The following is a 26,547-nucleotide window of genomic DNA, read 5'->3' as shown; positions in this document are numbered from 1 at the left end:
ACTGCAGCGGATACACTGTCGCTCCCTGCGTCAGGGGCCCTCTCTTGCCCCTCTCCTCACTTCCCTTAAGAGGGCAGGTCCCTTGCGACCACTCGAAGCTGGATTCAGGTCTGTCTATCCGTTCTATGGCCCTGGAAGCAGATTGGGGATCTTAGTTGCTTGATTTCCCAGGGGAGGCCAACCTGAATGTGGTCCAGTGAAATGTAATCAGGGACTTTATAGTGTCTGTTTTCGACTTTCCCAAACCTCCTGGCTGCCAGATCTCGACCTTTCATCCCAGGGGTGGTATAAGTCTCTCCGAGGACAGGCTTGAGTTGGATTTTTTTCCTGTCGTGTGCTGGGCCAAACGACTACCTCTTTGAATTCCACATTTCCAGTCTTTTCCTGCAGATCAAGGTGGGTTTGCAACTTCAGCTAATTCTGATGTACGGCCAGAAATGATGCGTGCTGTTCCTGGGTTGTGAGGGGCTCAGAGGAGCAGGCAGAGGCAGGCAGGGGCTCCTTTCCATTGGCTCCAAGAAGCCTTTCCAGAGTGCCTGTCCCTCATCTTGGGCAGAGGCCTCCAGGCCACAGCTGATCACACTGACTTTCCCCTGTATTAATGTCTTTGTTTAAAACTGCTTTCCTGGGGCGCCTGGGTGGCTCAGCTGGTTAAGCGTCCGACTTCGACTCATATCGTGATCTCATGGTTTGTGGATTCAAGCCCCACGTCAGGCTCTGTGCTGACAGCTCAGAGCCTGCAGCCTGCTTCAGTTTCTATCTCTCTCTCTCTCTCTCTCTGCCCCTACCCCACTCGTGTTCGTGCTTGTCTCTCCCTGTGTCTCAACAATAAATACACATTGAGAAACAAAACAAAACAAAACGCTGCTTTACTGAGGCATCTATGTCATGCAATAAAATTCACCCACCTAAAGCACCCAGGTGGATACGTGTCAGCAGTCACGCAACCCTCAACCAGAGGCACATTTGAACATTGCCATCACCGCCTTGTGTCCTTGTTCTTGCTTTTGCCCTCTGTCCCTCGCTTCCTCCCCACTGCGGACCAGGCAACCAGCGATTTGTGTCTGGAGGCGAAGATTTTGCCTTTTCTAGAATTCCTTATAAACGGAATGGTGTGTCGTGTTGTCTTTTCTCTCTGGCTTCTTTTCCTTAGTAAAATACGTTGGGAAGTTATCCCCGTTATTACCACTAGGCTGTTCCCTTTTTAGTGCTGCGTCCTAGTCCATTGTATGGACAGTTGGTGCCTTGTGTGTATATTCCCTCGGCGAGGAACCTGGAAATTCTTCCACTTTGTGGCTATTGTGAATCGCGCCAGTATGAACATTTGTGTACAAGTCTGTGTGTGGACATAAGTTTTCATTTCATCTGGCCAAATACCTAAGAATGAATTGCTGGATTGAATGATAAATGCATATTTAGCTTTTTAAGAACCTACCCTTTTCTAAATTTCTGTACCATTTTGCATTCCTACCAACAGTATCTGTGGGTTCCTGTTGCCCCATATCTGTGCCAGCAAAGGTGTTGGCTTTTAATAAAAAGCCAGCAAAGGTGTTGGCTTTTAATAAAAGTATTAATTTTAGTTATTTTGTTTAATTTTTAAATTTTATTTTAAGTAGGCTCCACGCCCATTGTGGGGCTTGAACTCACGACCCTGAGATCAAGACCTGAGCTGAGATCGAGAGTCGGACGCTTAACTGACTGTGGCCCCCAGGTGCCCCTCAGCAGTTTCAGATTTACAGAAGAGTTGCAAAGCTAGGACAGAGGGTTCCTTATACCTTTAATCTCCCAATGAGATGGTTCTCAACCAGGGCTGATTTTTGCCCCCATAGACCTGTCACAATGTCCGGAGACATAGTTTAGTTGTCACATCGTGGGGTGGGGGGCAGCCAGGGGGATTCTACCGACACCCAGTGGGTAGAGGCCATTTGAGATTGAGGTGGCCGTCGGATGCCTCTTGGGACCTTTTCCTTCTGCATTTACTGGTCACTGAATTCCCGCCTACTGTCATGGAGCCTCTCTCCCGAGTCTATCTAGGCCTGAAGAATCAATCCAAAAAGGAGAAAGTCGTTTTTCTCCAGTTCCAAGTGGACGGTTTCAACCTCCAGTGACCACCAGACCAGAGGACACAGGTCTGGTTCCTATAGGACAGTGACCCACATGGGAATGACTATCTTTGGACGTTCCTTGACCGTCTCTCCTCCCTCTGGACAGAGGTCACTGACTTTGCTTTGTTCCTTGGTTTTACTACCTGCCCTTCACACAGTGCCTGTAATTAGCATACCGCCACTCAGTGTTGCCCAAGTAACTGTGTAGATCATTTCTCATCTCCACAGTCAGATTATTGCCAGAGGGCTGAATGACATCCTCCGGGACTTCAGTAACAACGAGGAGGACTTCTTAACGGTCATGGAGATTGTGGTCAGATTGTCAGAAGACGCAGGTGTGTACCAGGATTGTGTACGTTTATTTTTTCACTTGTGTGTTTCCAAGAAATTGCATATAACCACCGATAGTGAATTAAAAAGAAAACCTGGGTATTGATCGAAAATTTTAAGCAATGTCTAAGCATGAATGGATATTGTCATCAACAATGGGTGTCTTATTTGGCATCAAATTATCCTTATTTTTAGAAAATTAGAATGACTAATGGCCATGAATGCCATTTGCCCTGGCAGTTAAGGCCTTTTGTATTTCATGCATTTTGCCCGACTGTTGGTTGCTAAGAAAGACCACATCAAAACAAGTCTTTTGGATTAGAACAATCCCAGTCATTAGTTTCCGTCACCTGTAATCTTTGTAGGCTGATCTTGATTTCTCTCTCTCTCTCTCTCTCTCTCTCTCTCTCTGTCTACTTCTCCATGATTGCACTCCGGGGAGGAAAGCACGCTGCTGGGTGGTAGACACTGAGATGTCCCTCCTCGCCCCTCCTCCCCCGTGCACGCAGGAGTGAGTGGTGGGGTTACCAGTACTGAGAGCTGCCCTGCGCCCCCCCGACCCCCCATTTGTAACGATCAGTGAACAGCTTCAGAAAGTTTCTGAAATCTTACACTGCTTTAGATTTTGATCATTTTCACTGAAAATAGAAAAATAAGCATTCCATATAGCTCCTGTATTAGTTTAAAATATTCAGATGAATATGACACAATGCTTTCAAAAAGGCCCAAGTGGATGTTTTGAATCCTTAAATGGGTTCTCTTTGTAAATGAGTCACCATTTACAGTACTGAAGCAATTATATATTTGTGTTAAATTTAATGTGGTATATTGGAGCTAGAGCCGCTCTTTTGTTTAATGCTCTGCCTTAGAAATAATTGGGATGCGTGGATTGTGGGGGAGTGCATTTATGAAAGAATTATTTATAATGTATACATTCCGGCTGGAATTTAAATAAGCACAACCCATAGGTCTGGCATATGTGCCATTAGTTGTAATGGCTTTTGGACACTGGCCCAGCGTTGCAGACTGCCTGCTCCCTCCTCGATTTATATATGGCTTGTTATAATAGAGTTGTCATTCTCCCTTCCTTTTATGTTTTTATATTGCTGGATAGCTTATTAGCTTTTTAAGCCTGTCTGTAGCATAAATACTCTAAACGGGAAATGATTTTTAAACTGCGTTTGTCTAATTTCCTCGATGAAGTATTTTAGTAAGAAAAGCTAGAAACTATCGCCATACACTCTGTAAGATGCCTGGCTTATTCTTACACGGTTCTTTTCTGATTTTTTATTGCTGCAGAGCCCACGGTGCGGACCGACCTGATGGAACAGATTCCTCCCATTGCCGTCTTTTTACAAGAAAACAGATCGAATTTTCCAGGGGTGCTCACTGACTGTCTTACACCGATCGTAGTGAGGTACCTCACGGATCCGAACAACCAGGTGTGAAAAATTGTAACCTTACGATCTGTGCAGTGAATTCTCCTTCGTCATATTTGTAGCTGATATCCATAATTCAGAAAGCAGCTTTGTGGAGTTAAGTGATTCAAGAACAAAAGATCTATTTGTGCTCGGTTCCTCCAATTGTTCAGGCACATAGCGCTCATTCTCATTATCATGAGATACCTCTTTTTTTTTTTTAACTTTTTATTATGGAAATTTTCAAACACACAGCAGTAGAGGGAATATTAAAATGAATGTCCGTGTACTCTCTGCCCAGCTTCGACTGTCATTAACATTTGACCAGTGTTTTCTCATTTATCTTAAGATAATCCAACCCGGATAAAAGCATTTCCCAGAGACCGTATCATTTCTACTGCAGATGCTTTAGTATTACTCTCTGAGACATACAGATACTTTTTAAAACACATAATAGCAATCCCATTATCACATGGATAGAATTTATGAATAGATCTTTGCTATTTCACTAATCTCTAGTCATTGTTCAGATTTTTCACTTTTCTCAGAAATCTGGTTTGACGCGGGCAGTCTCTTTAAATCAAATCCACATGAGGTCCATATATTACATTTGACTGATGTACCTTTTACAGTTTCTTTTAATTTGTCATAATTCATCCTCCCTTTTATTCCTCTGCTCTAAGGAAACTAAGTCATTGGACTATAGGATTCCCCACATTTGGGATCTGGCTGATCACATCCCCATAATGTGGTTTGAGATGTTCCTCTGTTGCCAGTACTTCCTACGAACTGCTAGTTAAGCCTACAGCCTTGGGCAGACTCAGAGTTTTGGGTTGTTGGATAAGAATCCTTTTTAGGCCCTGCTTCTGTATCAGATCAGGAAGCACAAAAGCAGTGTGGCCACTGCGTTTGGGTTTTGTCAGCCTTATCTGTTCTTTACAAAATTCCCCACCATGAGTTTGTACTGATATTTCCAAGTTAAACTGAGGATTATAGGGCTTTTACTTATCTGATTTTATGTTTGTAACTCTTGTGTTTTTTTGCTGTTTTGTTTTTGTCTTTTTACACGGTACACATCTTGCTTTTTAATGGCATTAGTGTGTGTGTGTGTGTGTGTGTGTGTGTGTGTGTGTGTGTCTCCAAAATAAAAATGCCAGTATGATTACTAACAGTTTGGTGGGATAACTGAATATAGTTTAAGGTTTCTTTGCCGTTCTTTTTGTTTTTGGACTGTCTCCCACTAGAGACGCACAGTCGCACAGTCGTATTAACATTAGTATCAATGAGACTGTGTTTCAAAGTTACTTGACCCTTTTTGTGCCTAAGCTCTCAACTTGATCTGCCATTAGGCTCATTTATCTTCATCTATTTTTGAGTTTTAGGAATTGCTTTAGCTTTTACATTTGGATTTAATTTAGACTTATAATAATTATTTAAGATGTTTGTCCATGATTCCAAGTCAAAACTGTAAAACAAAGCACATTCAGAAACATCTGACTTCTATCCCTACCTCCTCCATCTGTTCCCTCCTCCTTCTGTAGATAGCCATTTTTTCTATGTTTTGATTTATTCTTTTTTCTTTAAAAAAAAAAAAGTTTATTTTTTTATTTTGAGAGAGAGCAAAAGAGACAGAGATGGATCATGAGCAGGGGAGGGGCAGAGAAAGAGAATCCCAAGCAGGCTCCGTGCTATCAGCACAGAGCCCGAGGCAGAGCTTGAACTCACGAACCATGAGATCGTGACCTCAGCCAAAATCGAGTGGGATGCTCAACAGACTGAGCCACCCAGGCGCCCCTTAGGTTTTAATTTATTCTTACCTTTAAAAAATACACAGAGGGGGGGCCCCTGGGTGGCTCAGTCAGTTAAGCGTCCAACTTCACCTGAGGTCATGATCTCGCAGTCCGTGAGTTCGAGCCCCACGTCGGGGTCTCTGCCGACAGCTCAGCTCAGAGCCTGGAGCCTGCTTCGGATTCTGTGTCTCCCTCTCTCTGCTTCTCCCCTGCGTGCAGTCTGCCTCCCTCTCTCTCTGTCTCTCAAAAATAAATAAACATTAAAAAAAATTTTTTTTTTTTAGTGCACACAAGTGGGTAACTCTGAGCAGATACGTGTATGTCCTTGTGTTCCTTGTTCCTTTCTCAGATGCAAAGTGGCGGGCCATGCCTGATGCTCTGTCCCTTGCTTTCCCCACCATCCAGGGTATTCTGCAGATCACTCCTTTGCAGTCTAGGCAAAGCTCCCTCCTCCCTTTTTCCAGTAGCAAGCTCCTCCACTACGAGGATGGAGCGTAGTTTATTGATAGACATTTGGGTTCTTTCTACTTTTCTGTCACTTCAGAATTGTTGCCACAGGTAGCCTTGCAGCCTTTCTATTTGTCAGTTACTCTGGGATTTGCACAAAGGCTAAATGTATTTTTTTTTTAAGTTTATTTATTTATTGTGAGAGAGAGAATGGGAGCAGGGGAGGGAGAAGCGAGAGGGAGAGACAGAATCCCGGGCAGGGTCTGTGCTGTCAGTGCAGAGCCCGACGCGGGCCATGACCTGAGCTGAAACCAGGAGTTGGATGCTTCATGAACTGAGCCAGCCAGGCACCCCAGAGGCTAAATGTATTTATGATTTTTAATGATCTGCCAAGTTTTCATTATTACTGTTTTCAGGAAGTTCTGCCATTTTGGCTTGCTATTTCTCCCTTGCTCTGAGTATTTTTATAAATTTTTTTTTTTTTTTTAACATTTATTTATTTTTGAGACAGAGAGAGACAGAGCATGAACGGGGGAGGGGCAGACAGAGAGGGAGACAGAATCGGAAGCAGGCTCCAGGCTCTGAGCTATCAGCCCAGAGCCCGACGCGGGGCTAGAACTCACGGACCGCGAGATCGTGACCTGAGCTGAAGTCGGACGCTGAACCGACTGAGCCACCCAGGCACCCCCTTTTTTTTTTTTTTTTTTTTTTAATTTTTTTTTTTTGCTCTGAGTATTTTTAAAAAGCAAATACTTGAGCTGTTAACTATGACAGGATTAAAGGTAGTGTTCCAATAAGGAAGAAAGTCCTTCTGTTTCCACTCTCCTGATGTCAGTGTTTTGATTACTTTTACGTGTTCTTGTCTAGGTGCTTCCATCTTCCCCCACATAGGTCTGAGCTTAACGTGATGCAGTTTTCCCCATCCATTCATTTATTCCGGCGGTTTCTGAGTGCCCGATATGAGCCAAGCGTGGTGCTTTGTGCTGGGGATAAAGACCTGAGTAGGACCGATTTCCTGCCCCAGAAAGCGAATCTGCACGTAGTGGACATTGTACATCTTCATATTCTTCCTGTTTTTACTTTGGTTGAATGCTTAGCTTTCTTCCAGCTTTTTTGATACGGTAGATGCGGTGAGCATCTGTTCTGTTACCTTTGGATATGTTCTTGAAAATGAGATTGCACTGGGTCAGAGAACTTGACATTGCCTTGACCTTTGTCATAGATCACTGCCATCTGTTTGGTTCCAGAAGGGGAGAGGCTAGAACGGTGGTTTGGACCCCAGGCTCTCGGCTGTGTGTGCCGAAGAGTCATATTAGTGGCTCAGGCCCTGCGACAGCCAGACCCACTGCCGTCGCACGGTGGCCACTCCTTTTGCCTTGGCGTCTCCGGAGCTCAAGTCCCCAAGAGGGCCTTCCACCCCCTCACCGCAGCCTGCCCTCCCTGCTCGGCCACCGCGCTGAGCCTTCACGGGTCCCTGAGGTCCTCCTCGGCTGTCCCCTCCCTCATGTCCCCCTTTCTGGTCTCTCCACTGGCACCCTCCCCCGCGGCCCCCCCCCCGCCCCCAGTTGTGTCCTTCTGACAAGTGCCTCTGCCGCTCTGGTCCTGCCTGCCCGTCACAGCCCTCCTGCATCACGGAGGCTGAGTCTGCGGGGCGGGGGGTGCACTGATTGGTGCCATCGCACATTTATGGATTCGATCGCAGCCGACTGCAGCACTGTCCGCCTACCCTTTCACTTGTCCCTGCTCAGCTGCTCCCACGTCGCCCAAGGCAGCTCTTTCAGGCCTCTGCCACTGTCATCAAGCCTCTTCACCTTGCCCTGCCTGGCACCAAACAGGTGACCTGGCCTTTGCCTCCACAGAGGAAATAGAGACCTTCGGTCTTCATCCCCTCCCTCGATGAGTGGAAGCCGCGTCTGCTTCTTCCAGTCCCCCGGAGCCGCAGCCTGGGGCCATCGAAATCCTCCCTTCTCCCGCCTCCCTCGCCCAGCTGGACCTTGCCGTGTGTCCTTTCTGTCCACGATAAACATACAACTCTTGAGTGCGCCCCCTCTTCTCCGTTCTTATCACCTTCAAACATAGAAAGGCAGCAGAGTCCGATCTCCCCGAAGGGTTTTCCTTCAGACTCTGCAATGCCTTCGGGCACAGCCGACCCCATGGGCCGCCAGCCCCCCACCCGCCATGGCACCTCCAATTGGTGCCTCCCCCTCACTCTGCCCAGGCTGGTAGCCTTGCTCCTTCCAGAGGCCCCTCTTCTCCTCCTCCTGTCTAGCTCTGCCTCACTGTGACTGAGGCCAGCCCTTTCAGAAATCCCCCCTCCCACCCTGTGGGAGTGCCTCACGGTCCCCAGGGGGTAGTAAGATCTGAATTAGGCCAAGATCCAGATTCTTTTGCATATGAGAAGGGGGTGTGTGTCCGTCCCCGGTCCCGGTCCCGGAGTGTCTGCAGCTCAACCCAGGCCTTGTCCGTCATCGTCATGTCATCATCATCGGGTACTCTTTCTGGCCTTTGCACTTGCAGTGACTCGTGGGAGGTGTGAAATCACAGAATCATGCCGGGTGTCCGTATCCTTACTGTGGTCGCTGGTACTGTGAACAGCTTCCGTTTCTTGATCTCCCACCATGTGATGCGCCATGCTCCAGGATTAGCGAGGATTATCTTGTTTACCCTTCCTAACCACCCTGCAAAGTAGGGGCTCATTAGTTCCTCTTTGTTTTAGAGGTGAGGGAGCTGAGGTGCAGAGAAACGTGGTTGTGTGTGCTGGGGCGCGGCTGAGCTGGAGAAGGACCCCGGGATGAGGGGCTTGGTTTCCTGAGGCTCATCTGGTAGGTGTTTGGGGATTGCCCGGGCTCTTCTGGATCCTGGAACTAGTATTTTCTCCGCCATTTCAGGCTCTGAGCACTGACTGTAGGAACCGCGTCTTCATGCGATACATCTCTGAGACGGAGCCCAGGGCCTGGGACCTGGTAGAGTTGGAGTGGAGGGCTGTAGAACTGAATGAGCCGACGCCATTCGCTAGTGTAGCCACATTTCTTCAGCTGTCCTGAGCTACTTGGCTTCTGTCTCCGGGGGAATGGGCGTCCCGACCCCTCTTCACATTTGATGGCTTCATTTCCCTCTTTGTTCCCGCTTCTTGTCTCCTAGCTGCCTTACTTTTCCAGTCTCCCGCACTGGCTTTTCTGTTTTGAGTATCATCATGCCTACATCTCCTTCAGCCTCCTGTTCCCTGGCCTTGACCCTGAGCGGACCACTGCCGAGCTTCTTGAAAGAGGAGCGTCCGTAGCCTCGTCCCTGCAAGGGCTCCCAGCCAGGCGGCAACCCAACCCACTGCAGCCGGTGGAGACCTGTCCTGCTGGGGACTCAGCTGTCTTACTGTGAAATCCAGTGTTTCTGTTTCTTCAAAAATAGTTTTGATCTTTAAAATACCGCGGAATATTTTAATGACACGAGAGGACTGTGTAATAAATAGCCGTATACCTACACACTCACTCAACGAATGTTAGCCTTTTGTAGTTTTGCCTTAGACCTATGTAATTTCTTTCTTTATAGGTTACAGATACGGTTAAAACTGTGCTGTGCCCCTTCTCATGCCATTCCTCTCCCTCTCTCCCCTTTTGTAGGAAACTACCACCCTGAGCCTGGGGTGTCCCTTCCCATCCAGAGTTTTAGACTCCCACCGGTCATGCAGGTGGCCCCGAGTAAGAGAGTGCCTTGTTTCAGGTGCTCTAGAACCTTAAATCAATGGCATCAGACCGTACTTTGCCTTCTGCCCCTTGCTTTCATTCCTCCGTTTTAAGATCTAGCCACACTGATCCAGAGAGCTCTTGGTCATTCATCTTAACTATTTGAAACTATTGCATTCATACTTTTTCCACAATTTATTTATCTTATGAGTGACTTCTTTTTTGCCTTTACGTGATCTTTTTGTGCCCTTTGTCACCATTAACTACTTTCGGGTTTTTGAAGAACCTTTCTTGGATGTCCCCTGGCCACTTAACGTTGCTCTCCCCCATGATGGGGCACAGGGCCGACCGGGCCACGTTCTCCGTTCCTCCCGGAGCTCGTCGTCAAGCAGATGTGCACCAGGGTCACCTTACTGCCTGTGTCTCTGTCTTGGTGACTAGCCATATGATTTCAGTGACAGTGAAGCGGCATTCATTTGGGGGCCACTGGGCCCCTCACACCGTTCTGAGCCCTTGGTCGTGCCCCCCATGGCTGCCCTGGGAGGCGGGTGAGGCCATCGTGCCCTTCTGTGGACGAGAAGCCGAGGCTCCAGGAGGCTCAGCCCCTTGCCCGAGGGGGCCCAGCTACTGATTGTGGGATGCAGATGAGGCGCAGCCTTGAAACCACTGCGGTGTCTCCTATGGGCGACCCAAGTGTCCCCCCAACCCCTTGCCTTGCTGCCGGTCTGGTCCTCCCCAGGCCCTGGCCCTGGCCCTGGCCCTGGCCCGCCCTCCACGGTATCGTTTTCTCGGTGTCGGATTCCCTGGGTGATCCCCTCTGCCTCTGCGGGCACGTGGCTGCCTCTCACCCAGGCCTCCAGAGCCGGCGCGTCCCCACAGCACCCTGATGGTTCTCCCGGGGCATCTGTTGCGTCGCGTCGGGCCCTCAGACTCCAGCACCCACTCTTGTTCTGTTTACCTTCGGTCTTGCCCCTCTTTCCATGTCTTCCATGGTGATCGGCGGTAGCCTGAGGCATAGCTGATTTCCAGGATCGTCTGCAGTGACCAGCTGAGCTCTCTTCGGCAGCGTCTCTCAAACCTCCCCTCTCCTCTCTGTGCCCCACCCCCCGAAACCACGCCTCGCTCAAAGCCAGAGCAGCTGTGCCCCGGGACCCCTCGCCCGCCCTTGCAGCTTTCAGGGTCCGCTTGAGGCTTCTCACGGGTCACCCTCCCCGAAGCCGTGTCTGGTCTTGTCACTCCTCTGCTTTCCCACGCGTGGGGCTCCCAGTGTCCGGGAGTCATCGCCAGAGGCCCCAGCCCTGCCCGACCCCAGCCGGCCCTTCAGCCTCCCTCCCCTGGGCCGCCCGTGTCCCTGTCTCGTGTCTCGGCTCATGTGCTGTGCTGTCCTGTCCCCATCCCTTGCTTGCTCTAGCAGTGCCCGGGAGCGGCCGAAACAGCGCCACAAGCCAGGGGGCTTAAAACGGCGCACGTTTATTCTGTCACAGATGCGGAGGCTGGAAGTCCCAGACCCAGGTGTCGTCAGGGTCACGCTCGCTCTCCAGGCTCCAGGGGAGAATCTGTTCGTTGCCTCTTCCGGCTCCCGGAGGTGCCGACTCCCTTGGCTGCTGGCCGCATCCCCAGCCTCTGCCTGTGTCTGCATGTGCTGCCCCCTCCTCAGTCCGTCCTCCCCCCTCGCCTCTCTCTTGTGAGGAGACTTGTGATTTCACTTAGGGTCATCCTGGCAATCTTGGATGGCCTTCCGGTCCTTACCGTGACCCCCAATCCCATCTGCGGAGACCCTGTTTTCCAAAGGAGGTCGCGTTCAAAGGCTCCAGAGATCGGATGCACACATAGCTTCGCCCACCGCCCCCGGCGTCTAACCTTGGCTTCTCACCGCCTTTGACGTTCTCCTCCGCGTCCGCCCAGGCCCTGCCCTTCCTGCCTGCTGCGCCTCAGCTGCCACCTGGGACTGGGGCCGGCCCTCCTGGTCTGCGCTGCTCTCCCGGTCTCTGCTCCAGGCATGCGCCAGAAGCTCAATAAGCGTTTGACACCTCAGTTATTGGGGGCTTTTGCTGCCTCTAGTCGGACACCAGCTCCTGTCACCTCAGCCTGGCAATATTGCCGGGGCATCATCTTTTCTCTCCCCGCCCCTCCCATGGGGACTGTGGCAGTAGCCGCCTTGCCGACCTTTCTGCCCTCGGTCTTTCATCGCCTCCAATTTACTTGGAACACCACTGCCGGAATGATCTTTCCAGAAGACTGTTTTCATCTTGTCACTTGCTGGGAGGCTTCCGCGTCAGAGTGCCTGCGTGGCGTCTTTTGTAACTGTCGTCTGCCAAGCTGCCACTCTCTTCACACCCTCGGCCCCGCTCCTCTTTTCCTGCCTCAGCCTCACCGTGCTGGGCCGCGTCTGCCATTACCTGGGCTGTAAATTGGAATTTCCTGCGCTTTCATTTCCCCAAGCATGTTCTCTGGGCAGCTTCCCGGGATCCCCCCGAGTTGCAGTGTTCGCTCGCCCCCCCCCACACTCTGAAGAACAAAGAGCTCGTCGGCCTGGCTCCTCTCTGGTCTGGACTGAGGCGTCCTCTGGGTCCTGTCTTGCAGGGTCTTCTCTGGGCCCCTGCCCCCCGGCCCCCTATGTGTGCGTAGGCGAGTGTCCGTGTAGAAAGCTGGGGTACAGGTCGTGAGGGAAAAGGGGGGGCATGTCACAGACCGATGGGGGACATGCCTTGAGAGGGGTTCTGGGGAAAGGGATGTTTGGCCTGAGAGGAGAGGAACGGAGGGAACCAGCCCGGCAGGGGGAGCGGCGTATTCTGGGGAGGGCCTCCGGGAAGAAGCACGGGTGGAGGGCGGGAGGCCTTGTGTGGCCCATGCGTGCGGCAGGGGACAGGGCCACCTTGGCACCCTGTGTCGGGAGTTTGGGTCCCGAGGGCACCTCCGCTCGTTCCGTGTTTCACCTTTGGCCTTTTGTCCTCTTCTAGGTTAGAAAGTCAAGTCAGGAAGTGCTCTTGATTCTTCTGGAACAAGATCTAATTTCCCAGCACGACATTGAAAACAAAGTGTGTCCGATCCTGCTGGCACTCTCTGCCCCAGACAGCGACGACGAATATAAAGCAGAAGCCGTGAACGTGAGTCTGTCTAGGGAACGACAGCCCCACACCCTGGTGGACGGTCCCGAGCTCGGAGTGAGCCCGACTGGCAGTATGACAGGTGTTCGGTGTTGGCCAGCACTTGCCCGAACGTGGCGCCGGGCGATTCGGCCTTGGCCGGAGAAGGTCCACAGTTCGGACGCGTGCGCGTTTCGAAAGCAATCATCCTCGGGTCGACGGTTGTTTCAAGACAGCAGAGCTGTCGAAATCAAAGTTTAGGCAGAGTTGAGGCAAGATACAGACTTCTGCCGGGCGAGATGCAGAGATTTATAGGTCGGTCAGTCCTTGAACCCACTGGGATCACGGGCCTTGTTTCCCAAAGTAAGGGGCCCAGTGTAGTACGGGAGATGCTTTTGGGTAGTCCTTGGGCGATCAGGAAAGATCCAGTCGGCCTGTGTGTCTGTTGATAGGTGAGGACAGGCCGGACGTAGGTGTGTCAGTGGGTATGAGAGTCCGCTCTGGAGAGTGCAGCACTTTGAGACGTGCCCCACTCAAGTATCGGTGCTCACACCAGTGAAAGGTGTATAGTGAGAGGACTAGGGCAAATACTCCATTTTCTTCTTTGAATTCTAGGGGCGCCTGGGTGGCTCAGCGGGCTAAGCGTCAGACTCTTGATTCCAGCTTGGGTCATATCCCACGGCTCGTGAGTTCGAGCCCCGTGTCGGGCTCTGGGCTGACAGTGCGGAGCCTGCTTGGGACTCTCCGTTGCCCACTCTCTCTGTTCCTTCCCCACTCACGCGCACTTCCTCTTTCTCTCTCAAAAATAAATAAATAAATAAACTTAAAAAAATAGTTAATTTCGTGGCATCCCTGGGTTTGTATGATTCTGTACCCATTGTGAAGTGACTGTATAGTCGTGGGCTTTCTCCTTGCTTCTGGAACCTTCACTCACTAAGTAGCTGCTAATGAGCCAGTACCAGCTTTCACGTATCGCCTTACACAGAGACTCCCGGGCTTAGACGAAGACTCTCGAAGACTCTCGTGCCTTCTCCTCTGTGGCCCGAGGGAAGCGTACCCGCGGCCATCTTGTTTTGTGCGGCTGCTCCCCTGTCCACTGACCCAAGCGGACGGCGCTGCACGGCACGCCCCCTCCCCCGCCCCGTGTTTCTCTTACGAGAGTAAATACCCCAGAGTTATCCTAGCAGTTTAGAAAAACCACACGTAAGGATTTAAAAAATCCTGGGCCTTATTTCTGAATACAATAAGATCCAGGAGACGGCTGTTTTCTTGGTTGAAGAAGAATGAGGTGAGAGAAAAGGATTCTTTCTCGAAGTGAGGAAACAAGCAGCACGGAGCTAGAAAATTCTATTGTAGCATGAGAGCGTTTGGTAATTCTTCTTCATTTATGTAGAAGTTTTCCTCAACTGTGAGTTACAGGGCTGGCTTTTTAAACTAATTTACGTTTTTGCATATTCCATATGTTTGTAAGATGAATCAGGCTGAAGAATAATTGATTATTAAAATTCAAATTCTCCAGGGTTCTTTTATAAATTTCAAGTTTCCCTATAAGAAATCAAATTTATTTTGCAAAATGAACTCGGATAATAGCGTTTAGTTGGACTATTTGGCAGTTGAGCAGTGAACTTTGCCAGCTAGATCTTTTTTGTTGGGAAGTTGGTTAGGCAAGTACCCGAGGTTACGACCGACAACCAAGTATCTTATCCCTCCAGCCTGATGATACCGTGAAAAATAATGCTGGAGGCATTTTTGCATGATTTTTATTTGGTTTTGTTTCAACCACTACATTCTTGCCAGCAATATTCTTTTTCCCCTCCTCCTCTTCCTCCTCCTCCTTTTTTCTTCTGGCAAAAATATTTGGAAAATACAACAAGCCTTCAAAAAGCTATCTCCACAAATCACTTACAGAACAAATTAGTTTACATAAATTGTGTTTTTCATTCTAAGTGAGTGACTGATATCATTACTTGAATGTGAAAGCTTCCAGACGTGGCTGCAAAGAACGTTTAGTCTTGAACCCTTTGCAGGCCAGGATGCACCCACGTTTCAGGGTGCATCCCCTTCCCTTCCCATGGAGCCCTGTTGGAAGCAGGATTCAGGCTGTCTTGTCCAACCCATGCATGCTTTGGTCAGATTCAGAAGCTGTTCTGTGTCCCTTTCCTGGAGCCCGGAGGCCAAGAGGGGGTCGTTCCTGGAGAGGACCCACCCCTCGGACACGCTGTGTCAAGGTGCACAGAGGGCACCGTTCTCTTTAGCTCAGAAGTGACAGGATGGGCAGAGAGCAGATTTCCTTCCCCAAGGAGAAGCCCACACGTGTGGTTTTCAGAGCTCCCCAAGGAGGGCAGGGCTCTCAGCTGGTCCGTGAGTGACCCCCGAACACTGTGAGCACCCACTTGTGCTTGTGAGGTGACAGGTGAGGAGAGCAGTCAGTTGTGCTGCTCCGACACCCTCGTGCTTTTGGACTCTCTTTCCAGCCACGCGGCGTGAACGTGGCTGCGGCCGACCACACGGAAACACACACACATGCGCGCGCTCCGAGAACAGTGCGGTTCTCCGCGTCTCGCCCAGAGGAACCCGGGTGCCTCTGGAGGCAAAATGTGCATCTGCACTTTTTTCCCTTCGCTCCCATTCGAGGCGACAGTCAGCTCATGCTGGTGCCGGCGACCCTGGTGCGCACTTGATTAGGGAAATCAGAGGTAGCCAACGAGACGTGGCCTGGGCATTTGTAAATTGAGTTATGCGATGGAAATTACAGGCTGGTTTCTTCCACCCTGTTCTCTCACGGGCACACGCATCCCGGTTCGTGAAATCTCTCTCTATCTGGCAGACGGCGCCCGTGACCCCCTCCTCCGTGCAGTCAGAAGGCTGGCTTCATCATCTGTCTTCTGTCATTTGGCAACTGCGCCGTGTGTTGATTTCTCCTTCAGGAGTGTGAGCTTCTGAACACAGGTGGCTTTCTCCCATCGGCACCCAGCACAGTGCCAGGCCCAGAGTCAGTACTAAATAAATGTTAGTTGTGGAATGAATGAATCGGTAGAGACCGGCAGCGCCACATTCTGTAATTATATCTAGACAGCATAAACAGGCCACCGGAGACCAATTAGAATTCCTCTTGCTCGCAGGAAGGCCATTAGCATTCTGAGATTATAACTAATTGTCAGAAGCCTATTTTTCTCTCTCAACACGTTTTCACATTCAGGCTTCCTCGCTTTTTGTCGTCATTCCTATTCTTAAGCTCATCTTTATTTGCGCATTTCCTTAAAAAGGAGGCTGTGGTGGTGTCTTCTAAAGAACAGTTGGCTCCGAGTAACTTTGTGAAGATGGTCATTCCATGCGACTCGTTCCCGGGGCCACCAGAATATCGCTTCCTGTCGCTCGGCGCGCTGGCCGGCTTTTAATGATTCTGGAAGTGTTTTCTGCGGGTCGTACTAAGGTCACGTGGGTGTGGCGGAGGAGAGGGGTGGCTGGAGATACTGGGCACTCTTCAGTTGCCCGTTGCCCTGGATACGGGAGCCCTGCGTGCTCAGTTATTGCGGCCACCACTCTGTACAAGTCTGCCTCGAGCCGGGTCAGAGAGCCGTGTCCTCCGAGCTCGGCGCGCAAGCCTTTTCGTGTTGTGAGGATAACTTCCCCCCCTCCGCAGCCCTCCCCCCTGCCCCCCGCCCCCGCCGCCTTCCCGCCAGTCAGTGTTCTGCCCCCTCTTGTCTGCTGTGTGCAGATTCCACGTAGACTAGCGGGTGAGCTGCTGACCCAGGCGGTGTGTGCCGTGAGGAAAGCAGGTTCAGAGTCAGGAAGCCCTTCCTCCCTCCCTCCTTTTGTCTTTTCCTTCCGACCCCCCACTTTTTTCTTTTTTGGGTGGGGAGTGGGAGAGTTCTTTAAGAATTTGGGGGGGGTGGATAATTTCTCATTTTGTTTTGATTTTCAACTTGTAGAAAATTCTCAGGAATGAACTCTTGAACTCTTGCATACCCTCTATCCAGCTTCTCCAGGAGAATTTATTTGAGTCTCCCTCCTTATGCGTGCGTGTACGCGCACGCGCACACACACACACACACACACACACAGATACACATGTATGTATGTGTATGTATTTATCAGATCCATTTGGGAATGAGAGACATTGTGCCCCTTCAGTCCTAAATATTTCAGTGTGTATTTCCCAAAGACAAGGAAATACTCTCTTAAACAACCATAGCACATTGATCAAAATCAGGAAATCTAGCACTGGTACAATGCTGCTATCTCCTCCACAGTTCAAGTTCAGATGTTGTCATTCGTCCAGGATCCAGTCCTGGATCACTAGGTGCATGGAATTGTCCCATCTCTTCGGTCTCCTTTTATCTGGAGCAGGTCCCGAGCCTCTGAGTTTTGTAACGTTTCCATGTGAAGACACAGGCCAGTTCTTTGGTAGGATGTCTCCCAATCTGGGTTCGTCTGATGTTTCCTCATGATTGGATTCAGGCTCCGTTTGGCAAGAAACATGAAGTAACATGTTCTCATGTGTCCTGGCGGGAGGCCCAAGACTCCAGTTTGTTCTGAAGTTGGCCTTTGTGGACTCTGGTGATTGGGGAGATAGAGGCGGTGTCTGCCCAGCTTTTAGGGACTTCTTTCCCCTCTGGACGTACGAAGGGGAGTTACTTTGAGGCTTTGTAAGTGTGCTCGTCATCAGATTTCCACTTAGTAGTATACGTCCATTGACTGTTCGAGTCCATCTACCATGAAGAGTGCTCCCTTCTCTGTTATTTGCTTACGGTTTGCTGAGGATTTTCGCATCTATATTCAAGAGGACTATTGTAGGCAATTTTCTTTTCCTGTTATATTTTTTGTCAGGTTTTAGACTCTGGGTTATTTGGGCCTCAAGAAATGAGTTGGGAAGCCTTCCTTGCTCTTTTGTTTTCTGAAAGGTCTTATTCAAAATTGGTGTTTTTTTCCCTTTAAATATTTGCTAGAATTTAAATATTTGTTAGAATTTACCAGTAAAACCTCTGGTCCAAGGGTTTTCTTTGTGAGATGGCTTTTGATAGCAGATCCAATTCAGATAGGGGGTTATAATCAGATTTGTTATTTCATTTGTGTCATTGGGTAAGTTGTGTATTTTAGGGAATTCATTAATTTCATCTAAGTTGTTAAATTTATTGGGCTAAAGTTGTTTATACTATTTCTTTATCCCTTCTTTAATGCCTGTAAGATCTGTAGTATTTTCCCCTTTCATTATGACAGTGATAGTTTGTCTTTTCTTTCTTTCTTTCTTTCTTTCTTTCTTTCTTTCTTTCTTTCTTTCTTTCTTTCTTTCTTCTTTCTTTCCCCTTCCTTCCTTCCTTCTTTCTTTCAAGTTTATTTATTTATTTTGAAAGAGAGAGACAGAGAGAGAGTGAGTGGGGGAGGGACAGAGAGACGATGAGAGAGAATCCCAAGCAGGCTCTGCACTGGCAGTGTGGAGCCTGACTTGGGGCTCAAACTCACAAAGTGTGAGATCATGACCTGAATCAGACACTTAACCCACTGAGGCATCCAGCCGCACCTCCCCCCCCCCCCCCGCCCCTTTTTTCTTTCATGATCAGTCTTGCTAGGGCTTTATCAATTTTATTGATGTTTTCAAAGAACCTACTTTTGTCTTTGTTGATTTCTTTATTGCTTGTTTTCTTTTTCATTGGTTTCTACTATTATTTCCTTCCTTCTACTTACTTCAGTTTGCTTATATTTTTCTAGCTTATTAGGGAGGAAAAACTACTTTTAAGCCCATCTTTTCCTTTTTAAGCATGTAAAGCTTTTACGTTTATATCTTTGTGCTATTTTGACCCTTTTATTAAGGAACGATGCTGCTTCTGATCGCAATCTGCGTCTTGTGGTCTACTTCGATGTTCGTAGAACTCCTCCAGGACTCTTACACTTACGGTTTGTCACAGTGTACTCGCGTGTGTCCTTTTACTCGCCTCATTAGGTGTCTTTACATTTAAAGTATTCCGCTTTCGTGAGCATGGAGGTGGCCTTGCTTGTATACCTAGTCTGACCGTTTCTGCTCTTTAATGGGAGCACTCAGTCTGTTTATGTTTAATGTAATTATTGATTATATTGGGATTGAATTCTGCCATTTTGTTATTTTTTTCCATTTGTCTCGTCTGTTTTTGTTCCTCTGTTCATTCTTTCCTGCCTTCTTTTGGGCCAATTGAGTATTTTTGTAGTGCTATAATTTAATTCCTCTGTGAGTATTTTCAAAACCTGTAACACCTTGCAATGAAGTCATTCCACACCCTCCTTCTCCTATTTTGTGTGCTGTTGTTTTCACACACATTGGGACATATACCTTCCTTATGAACCTGATAATACAGTATTACAATTTTTGATTTAAACAATCATATATTTTGAAGAAATTAAGAAAAGAAAAAAATAGCCTCACATTTTTACCAGTTTGGGTAGTCTTCCTTTCTTTCCTGGATCTAAAGTTCCATCTGGTATCATACCTTCAGCCTAAAGAACTTCAGTATTTTTTTTAGCTTGACTGAGGATGAAATCTCTCCATTTTTTATTTAAAAATATCTTTATTTTGCCTTCATTTTTTCTTTTTTCTTAGAGAGAGAGAGAGAGAGGACACACATGAGTGGGGGAGAGGGGTGGAGGGAGAGAGAGAGAATTTTAAGCAGGCTGTATGCTCAGCACGGAGTCCCATGTGGGGCTCGACCCCACAACCCTGGGATCATGACCTGAGCTAAAATCAAGAGTCGGATGCTCCACCAACCGAGGCACCGAGGCGCCCCGCCTTCATTTTTGACTGATGGTTTCACTAGATACAGACTTGTGGCTTTATAGGTTTATTTTTGTTTTTTCTGGCATTGCTTTAAAGATCTCACCCTGTAGTCTTCTGGAGAAGCGAGCTGTCATTCATACGGTCCTGTATTTATAGTAACCTTTCTTCCTCTGGCTGCTCTTAAAATTTTTCTCTTTATCTTTGCAGAGTGAATGCTTATGCTGATTTGTGTTTATTGAACTGTTTGGATTTGTGTGTTGGTGCACTGCACCTGACTCGGGAAATTTTGGCTGGTGTTCCTTCGAGTGCTTTTCTTCTGTGTATCATTCTTGTTTTCTCCTTTCGTCCTGGGACTTAGATCACACAGAGTCGGGGTGCTTCACACTGCCCCACATGTCTTTGAGGTTCTGTTTGGTTTTTTAGTCATTTTCTCTCTGATGTTCAGATTTGATCATTTTTATTGATCTGTCTTTAAGTTCAGTGACTCTTTTTGTCATCTTTAATCTGCTGTTTGGCCTACCCATTAGGTTTTTAATTTCAGTTGCTGTATTTTTCAGCTCTAGTATTTCTGCTCTGACCTTTTTTATAGTTTCTGTAATCTCTGTGATACAGAGATTCTTTATGTGTCCTTTTTTTAAAAAAACTTTTTAATGTTTATTTTTGAGACAGAGAGAGAGAGAGAACATGAGTGGGGAGGGGCAGCGAGAGAGGGGACACAGAATCTGAAGCAGGCTCCAGGTTCTGAGCTGTCGGCACAGAGCCCGACACGAGGCTTGAACCCATGAACTGCAAGATCGTGACCTGAGCTGAAGTCTGATACTTAACCGAAGGAGCCACCAAGGCACCCCAATGTGTCCTTCGTAATGCTTACATTTTCCTCTTAATCCTTGAATATATTTATAAGAGCTTTTTAAAAGTCCTTGTCTGATAGTTGTGACATGGGATCTCACCTTGGTGTCGATTTCGGTTGACCACTTTTTTTTCTTTATTATGGATCACCTTTTCCTGTCAACACATAGGTAGTTTTTTCTTTTTTAAATTTTTAATGTTTATTTATTTTTAAGAGAGAGAGAGAGAATGAGAATGAGTGGGGGAAGGGCAGAGAGAGAGGAATACAGAATCTGAAACAGGCTTCAGTCTCTGAGCTGTCAGCACAGAGCCCAACTCAGGGCTCGAACTCACCAACCGTGAGATCATGACGTGGGACGCTTAACCGACTGAGCCACCCAGGCGCCCCCATAGGTAGTTATTTTTAATTGAACACCAGACATTATAAATGATACACTGTTGAGAGTCTGGATTCTGTTTTATTTCTCTGACGTGATTTTTTTTTTTTTCCTTTTTTGGTCATAAGATGGCTATTTTGTTTTATAAGGTGCTCTAAAAGTGATTTTTCATGTAGCGGGCATTTGTTTTGTCTGATCTCCACCTCCCTGCTCTCTCCTTTGTGGTGTGTAGCTGCTGAAACCTCTGGTCACTACTCCTTTGCTGGGTCTCCCAGGATCTCCCCCATGCACGTATAATTTAGCAGTCCATCACAGATTTTAGCAAATTGAATCACGCACGCACTTTGGAGCTGCCCTGCAAATCTTTCCTATTGCAGCTCGTCTTTTAACGATAACGTCCCCTCTAGTTTCCGCCTTTGGTTGCTCTCCAGTGCTCTTAAATGGTTGTTTTTAATTTTTTTTCTTCAAGATTCTGTAGTTGCCATGTGCAGGAGGGTAAGTCAGATCAAGCTGACTGTGTTATTACCAGAAGGCTTGGTTCTTTTCTATAGTTTCCATTTCTTTGATGAGATTTCCTCTCTGTTCATTCATTAGGACTCTATTTCCTTTTAGCCTTTGAGCTGCTTCAGAGGCTTTTTAATGTCTGGTAATGCTAACATCTGGCTCTTCTGTGGGTTTGTTTCTGCTGACTACTTTTCTTGACTGTGGGCCACATTTTCCTATTTCCTCTCATGTGTATGAATTTTTTTCCAGATCTGTGTTTTTGTTTTTATTTTTTTGCAACATTAAGTTTTTAATTTTAATTCCAATATAGTTAACCTCTAGTGTTATGTTAGCTTCAGGGGTACATTCTAGTGATTGAGCAATTCTATACATCACCCCGTGTTCCGTGTTCCTCGTGGTAAGTGTACTGTGAGCTTTTTATTGTCTGTTGTTAGCAACCGATGAAACATTGTAGACACTCTGGATTCTGTTATTTTCTTCTGAAGAGTGTTGCCTTTGTTCTAGCAAATAGTTCAGATTCTCTTCCCTCTGCGGTAGTCAGCAGCTGAGACTATTCAGTTCCTTCTGCCTTTGAGCAATTGCTTTTCCCTGTGAACCTCCCCATCTCCTCTGGGTATGCACGGTTTTGAGTTCAGCCAAGAATTAAAGGAGTATTTAATCACAGACCTGGGGGAGCGGGGCTTGCCCTTTTTGTCCTTTCTCCTTTCCTTCCTTCCTTCCTTCCTTCCTTCCTTCCTTCCTTCCTTCCTAGGATTTCTGCCCTCATTTTTCAGCTGCTCTGGCAACCTCCCTCTCTGTTCTCGGACTTTTCAAGCCAGGAATGCTGTACTTTTTGCTTGAGGTCCAGTTACACTGTGTAGCAATGCAGAACGGGGCGGGTCAGGCCTGGGCAGAAAAGCAAGGTGCATTTTTATGGAGCATGGCTCCTTCTCTCAAGGATCCGCTCTCCTGTAGTTTCTACCAGCCCTTGATCTTTTCCCAGTGGCAGCCAGTCATTTTCGGTTCACTTTAATTGCGGTACAGGTAACATACAGCGTAATGTGAGTTTGCACTTGCATACATCGCTCCGTGCTCATCGTGGTAAATGTCCTCTTCATCCTCATCACCGATTTCACCTATCCCCCTCCCACCTCGCCTCTGGTGACCACCGGTGCCCTCTGCAGTTAAGAGTCTGTTTCTTGGTTTGCCTCCCTCCCTCTCTCCGTCTCTCTCTCTCTCTTTTTTTTTTTTTTTGCCTTTGTTCATTTGTTTTATTTCTTAAATTCCACATAGGAGTGAAATCATATGGTAATTTTCTTTCTCCGATTGGTTTATTTCATTTACCATTATACTCTCTAGCTCCATCCATGCTGTTGCCAATGGCGAGGTTTCATTCTTTTTTATGGCTGAGTAATAGTCCATTGTGTGCGTGCTGCCTTCCATAATTTGGCAGTTGTGAATAACGCTGCCATAAACATAGTGTTTATAGTGTTTGAATGAGTGTTTTTGTATTTTGGGGGTAAATACCCAGTAGTGTCAATACTGGATCGCCAACAACTGTTTTTCTACTCTGACCAGCTGCTATGTATTTCCTGCCTCACCACTGCTGGGGTTGGGTCACATTAATTAATCTCTCCGAGTGTTAGTTTCTCTATCTGCAGAAATGACGATAAATGATGCCCAGGTCATAGGGTTTGGGGAAAGGAAAGTGAGTTAACACACACAAGTTGTTCATTTATGTTTCGGACACATGCTAGGTACCTGGCAAATGGCAATGCTTGAGCTTCAGACAGACTCTTATCTGAGGAAACCTTGAGGACTATTTGGCCTTCTACCGATCACATTACTAGACAGAACTCAAAAGAAAGTGTTCTCCACGTTTACTTCCTGGGTATCTGGGCCGTGTTTTGAATATCAGCTTCTGGAATTTACTGGGAGGTGTGTGCAGTATGTGGGCTGTGGTGTGTCAAGTGACTCTGCTTTTTCTCTTGCTTCTAGATCATCTGCAAACTGGCTTCGGTGCTGAACAAGAGCACAGTTGAACGCCTGCTGCTCCCTCGATTCTGTGAACTGTGTGGGGACGGGAAGCTCTTTCAAGTTCGGAAGGTTGGGACACGGAGTTTCGAAACCCAAAAAATTCCAACAGTTGGAGAATTCAAAATCGATTCCTTGGCAGTCTCTCGGCTGCTTTAGTAGACGCAGGCTGGAAGAAAAATGTGGCCACTGGGAACCACGTGAGGGGAGCCTGTGCACAGCGTTGCCCATGTCGGCTGCAGCTAGGGTTGTGCGCAGGGACCTGGAGACGGGGTCCTGCGTGAGGCAGCCCCCTACTCTTAGTCGCAGGAACACGGGCAACGGGACCTCACTGACTTGCAGTTAGGTGCTGTGCCCTAACGTGCACAGTCCTTCAGGAGCTGCGCCCCTTTGTTCCAGAACCCTCTTAACCTTTGCCGTACCTTCCAACTCCAACCCCTGCCCTCCCCCTTCCCTTTCGGTGGCTTGTTCACTTGGTTACCAGATTCTTCCTCTCCGAGGCCACTGCCACGCCTCCCCAGACAGCCTCCTCCTCCTCCTCCTCCTCCTCCTTGCTGCGTCACTGGCCACCTTCCCTCTGGTCTCTCCTGGTGACGCATCGGCAAGAAGAGAGGTCTCATCGATCACGCAGAGAATATTCGGGGTCTCTTTTGCTTTATTGCTCACCAAATGCATTATGTATTGAGATCAGTTGGGAGCCAGAAAGTCCTAGGATTTGGTACTCTGTTTTAAGTCTTCTGTTTCCAACGCACCAGGGGCACTGGGCTGTGCCGTGTGGGCGGCCGGCTCAGTAAATGCTTGTTAGGCGCCTGACTAGAGGAGTCATTGCCCTCGAGGCTTCTGCTTGTTAGTTGTCATGATTTGGAAAGACAAAAAGAAAGCTGAGGATAACGGGTATGCCTTTTGCCTTTTTAAGGTGTGTGCTACAAATTTTGGTGATATTTGTCATGCCGTTGGACAAGAAGCCACTGAGAAATTTCTGGTATGTGAAGTTTTGCCAGTTGTAATCGCTGATGCACTTCTTAGGGCACTTTTAAAATCAAGTGTGACGTTTTGTACTTATGAATCTGTTACTTCGGAATGACAGCTCAATTTTGCATTCATCCGTTCCAAATTTCTTGACTTCTGAAGCCTTTTCCCATAAGTGTTAGGCAGCTGGCCCATGGAACAGAGTGGAAGCAACCCCAGCCCACTTTACTGTGGCCTTTTGCTGTCACCTCCTCACTGATCACTACCTCCCCTCCCCCCCCCCCCCCCCCCCCCAGTCTCTTCTTACTGTCTAAGCCACTCTGTCCCTTCTCCTCTGCTCTTTCTAGAATACCTAGACTCTACCCCCTCACTCCTGGGCTCCCAGACCAGTGGGAGTTTTCTAGGTTACAGGTTAAAATTCAGACCTTTCTTGGCCTTTGGGGGCCCTTCATAAATACCTTTCCTGCCTCATCTCTTGCCACCTCCCCTAGTCTGGGTGGGTCTCACCTTTGGCCTTGTGTCCTACTCATGGGGGGCGGGGGGTGGGTAAAGCCCAGGGGTCTGCATTTCCCGTCAGTCCCCTCGAGATCCTGATGTACGGCAGGACAGAGAACCACTTCCCTAGCCAGCAGGTGGCCTTTCGGCTCCCGTGGCGCTTCCTGCCTTTCCCCCTGCCACACCTCTGCTCCTTACCGTCCCTCTCTTTCCAGTGTCTTCCCCACCTGGTGGGACCCAACTCGCGCTTCAAACCCGGCTCGAATGTGCACCCGCCTCTCCAAAGTCCTCTCCTTGTCGAGGCTCACCTACCCACTGTGCCAGAGAGAATGAATCCCTCCCTTTTCAGCACCCCCGTAACATTTTGCTCAGAGTACGTGCATGTCTCATCACACCTCATTATGGTTCCGCTGATGTGGGGTCTTCACCCTCTCCTGTTCTTCTCTGTTTCCCTGGTGCCTACGCAGAACTATGCTAAATAGGGGCTGGCCGCTTTTATTTGACAGGATGCCCAGCCTGCGTTTTTATTTGACTTTTACTGGACGGGATTTTTACCGGACAGGATGTGTCACCTGTATGGTTAGAATGCAAGCTCAAAAAGTATACTCTCTAAATTGATTTTTAAATTCAAGTTCAGAAGCTCATTTTGTTTTATTTCAAGTGGGCACCAGATCACCATTCTTCTGACCCCCCAAATAATTCTTCGTGGGCCGTCGCTCTGAATCGACAGTCTTCTGTGTAATGAGTCTGAATGAAGGACAGCAGTGCCCGACATGCTAACCTTTCTGTCGGTGGATATTTCCACAGTCGGGTATTCACGTTTGTGGAGCATTTTGGCTGGTTATTTTACGTTGGGATATCAAAAACAAAGCCTCGTTTTTGAAGGATACATTTTAAAAGAGGATGTGGTCATGACCCTCCTACAGATAGCAAGTGAAGAAAGAGGTCAAAGATTTTATTGAAGTCCTTTACTCGTGAGGGAAGCGGTAAGGTCCGACACCTGGCTTACTGGGGAACTCGAAGGGCCACGCGTTCATGGTCAGACCAAGGGATACCGACGCGAACTTGCATGCGGATTCAGAACTGCTCAGCGCCCAGGGTGATCATCGAGCACATTCCACCGGACACGTTTGCATTTCTGTGGATAGGAATTATTTTGCATTACTGTCAGTTTTTAACAATTTACCTTCTATCACTTCCATCTCTAAAGGAAATGTTTCCTCATGTCCTTCCATAGTTTCTTTCCATTTCAAATGATTCCTTTTAGACTAGGATGTATCTCCCTCTTCTTTGTCGTTAATTTATGGATGTGGCGTAATGAAAAAAGGCACCAAAAAAGCTTTCTGCCCTTCTCAGGGTGATCAGGTTTGAGTAGCACGGTTTTGTTTGCTTTGGTAGATCCCAAAGTTTTTGGAGCTCTGCTCAGATAATGTGTGGGGGATGCGAAAAGCCTGTGCGGAGTGCTTCATGGCTGTGTCCTACAGCGCGTCCCCGGAGGTCCGCAGAGCCCAGCTGTCACCCCTCTTCATCAGACTCATCAGCGACCCCTGCCGATGGGTAAGTGCGGGCCGCTGGGCAGCGCTGGCCGCCAGCCACCGCGGGCCGACCGGCCTCGTCTCGGCCCCTGGACTTGTGTCTCTTCGGCTACTGATTGGCCGAAGAGGGTGACCTTGCGAGGGTGAGAGCGCTTAAAGTCGCAGAAGCTCTGGCGCGTGGTCAGCAGGCGGCACACACCCTGA

General features: G+C 48.3%; 1 protein-coding gene across 9 annotated transcripts in view; it reads left to right on the top strand.

Moving 5' to 3' along the window:
* Positions 1–26,547, top strand: part of LOC132670577 (serine/threonine-protein phosphatase 4 regulatory subunit 1-like) — an 82,168-nt gene that overhangs the window by 38,236 nt on the left and 17,385 nt on the right. For 8 of the 9 annotated variants that reach the window (XR_013554471.1, XM_060621077.3, XM_060621078.3 and 5 more), the window contains 6 exons: positions 2,334–2,440; positions 3,735–3,877; positions 12,731–12,877; positions 23,309–23,416; positions 24,261–24,326; positions 26,207–26,365. Coding sequence is in view for 8 of the 9 variants with exons in the window: in XM_060621077.3 (XP_060477060.1) it covers positions 2,334–2,440; positions 3,735–3,877; positions 12,731–12,877; positions 23,309–23,416; positions 24,261–24,326; positions 26,207–26,365 (730 nt within the window). In the remaining variant the exon portion in view is untranslated. The remainder of the gene's footprint in view (positions 1–2,333; positions 2,441–3,734; positions 3,878–12,730; positions 12,878–23,308; positions 23,417–24,260; positions 24,327–26,206; positions 26,366–26,547) is intronic. The other variant, XM_078443912.2, reaches the window with a different exon arrangement.

Source organism: Panthera onca, chromosome A3 (genome assembly GCF_046562875.1).
Source record: "Panthera onca isolate mPanOnc1 chromosome A3, mPanOnc1 haplotype 2, whole genome shotgun sequence".
NCBI lineage: Eukaryota > Metazoa > Chordata > Mammalia > Carnivora > Felidae > Panthera > Panthera onca.
This window is presented reverse-complemented; position numbering and strand designations above follow the sequence as displayed.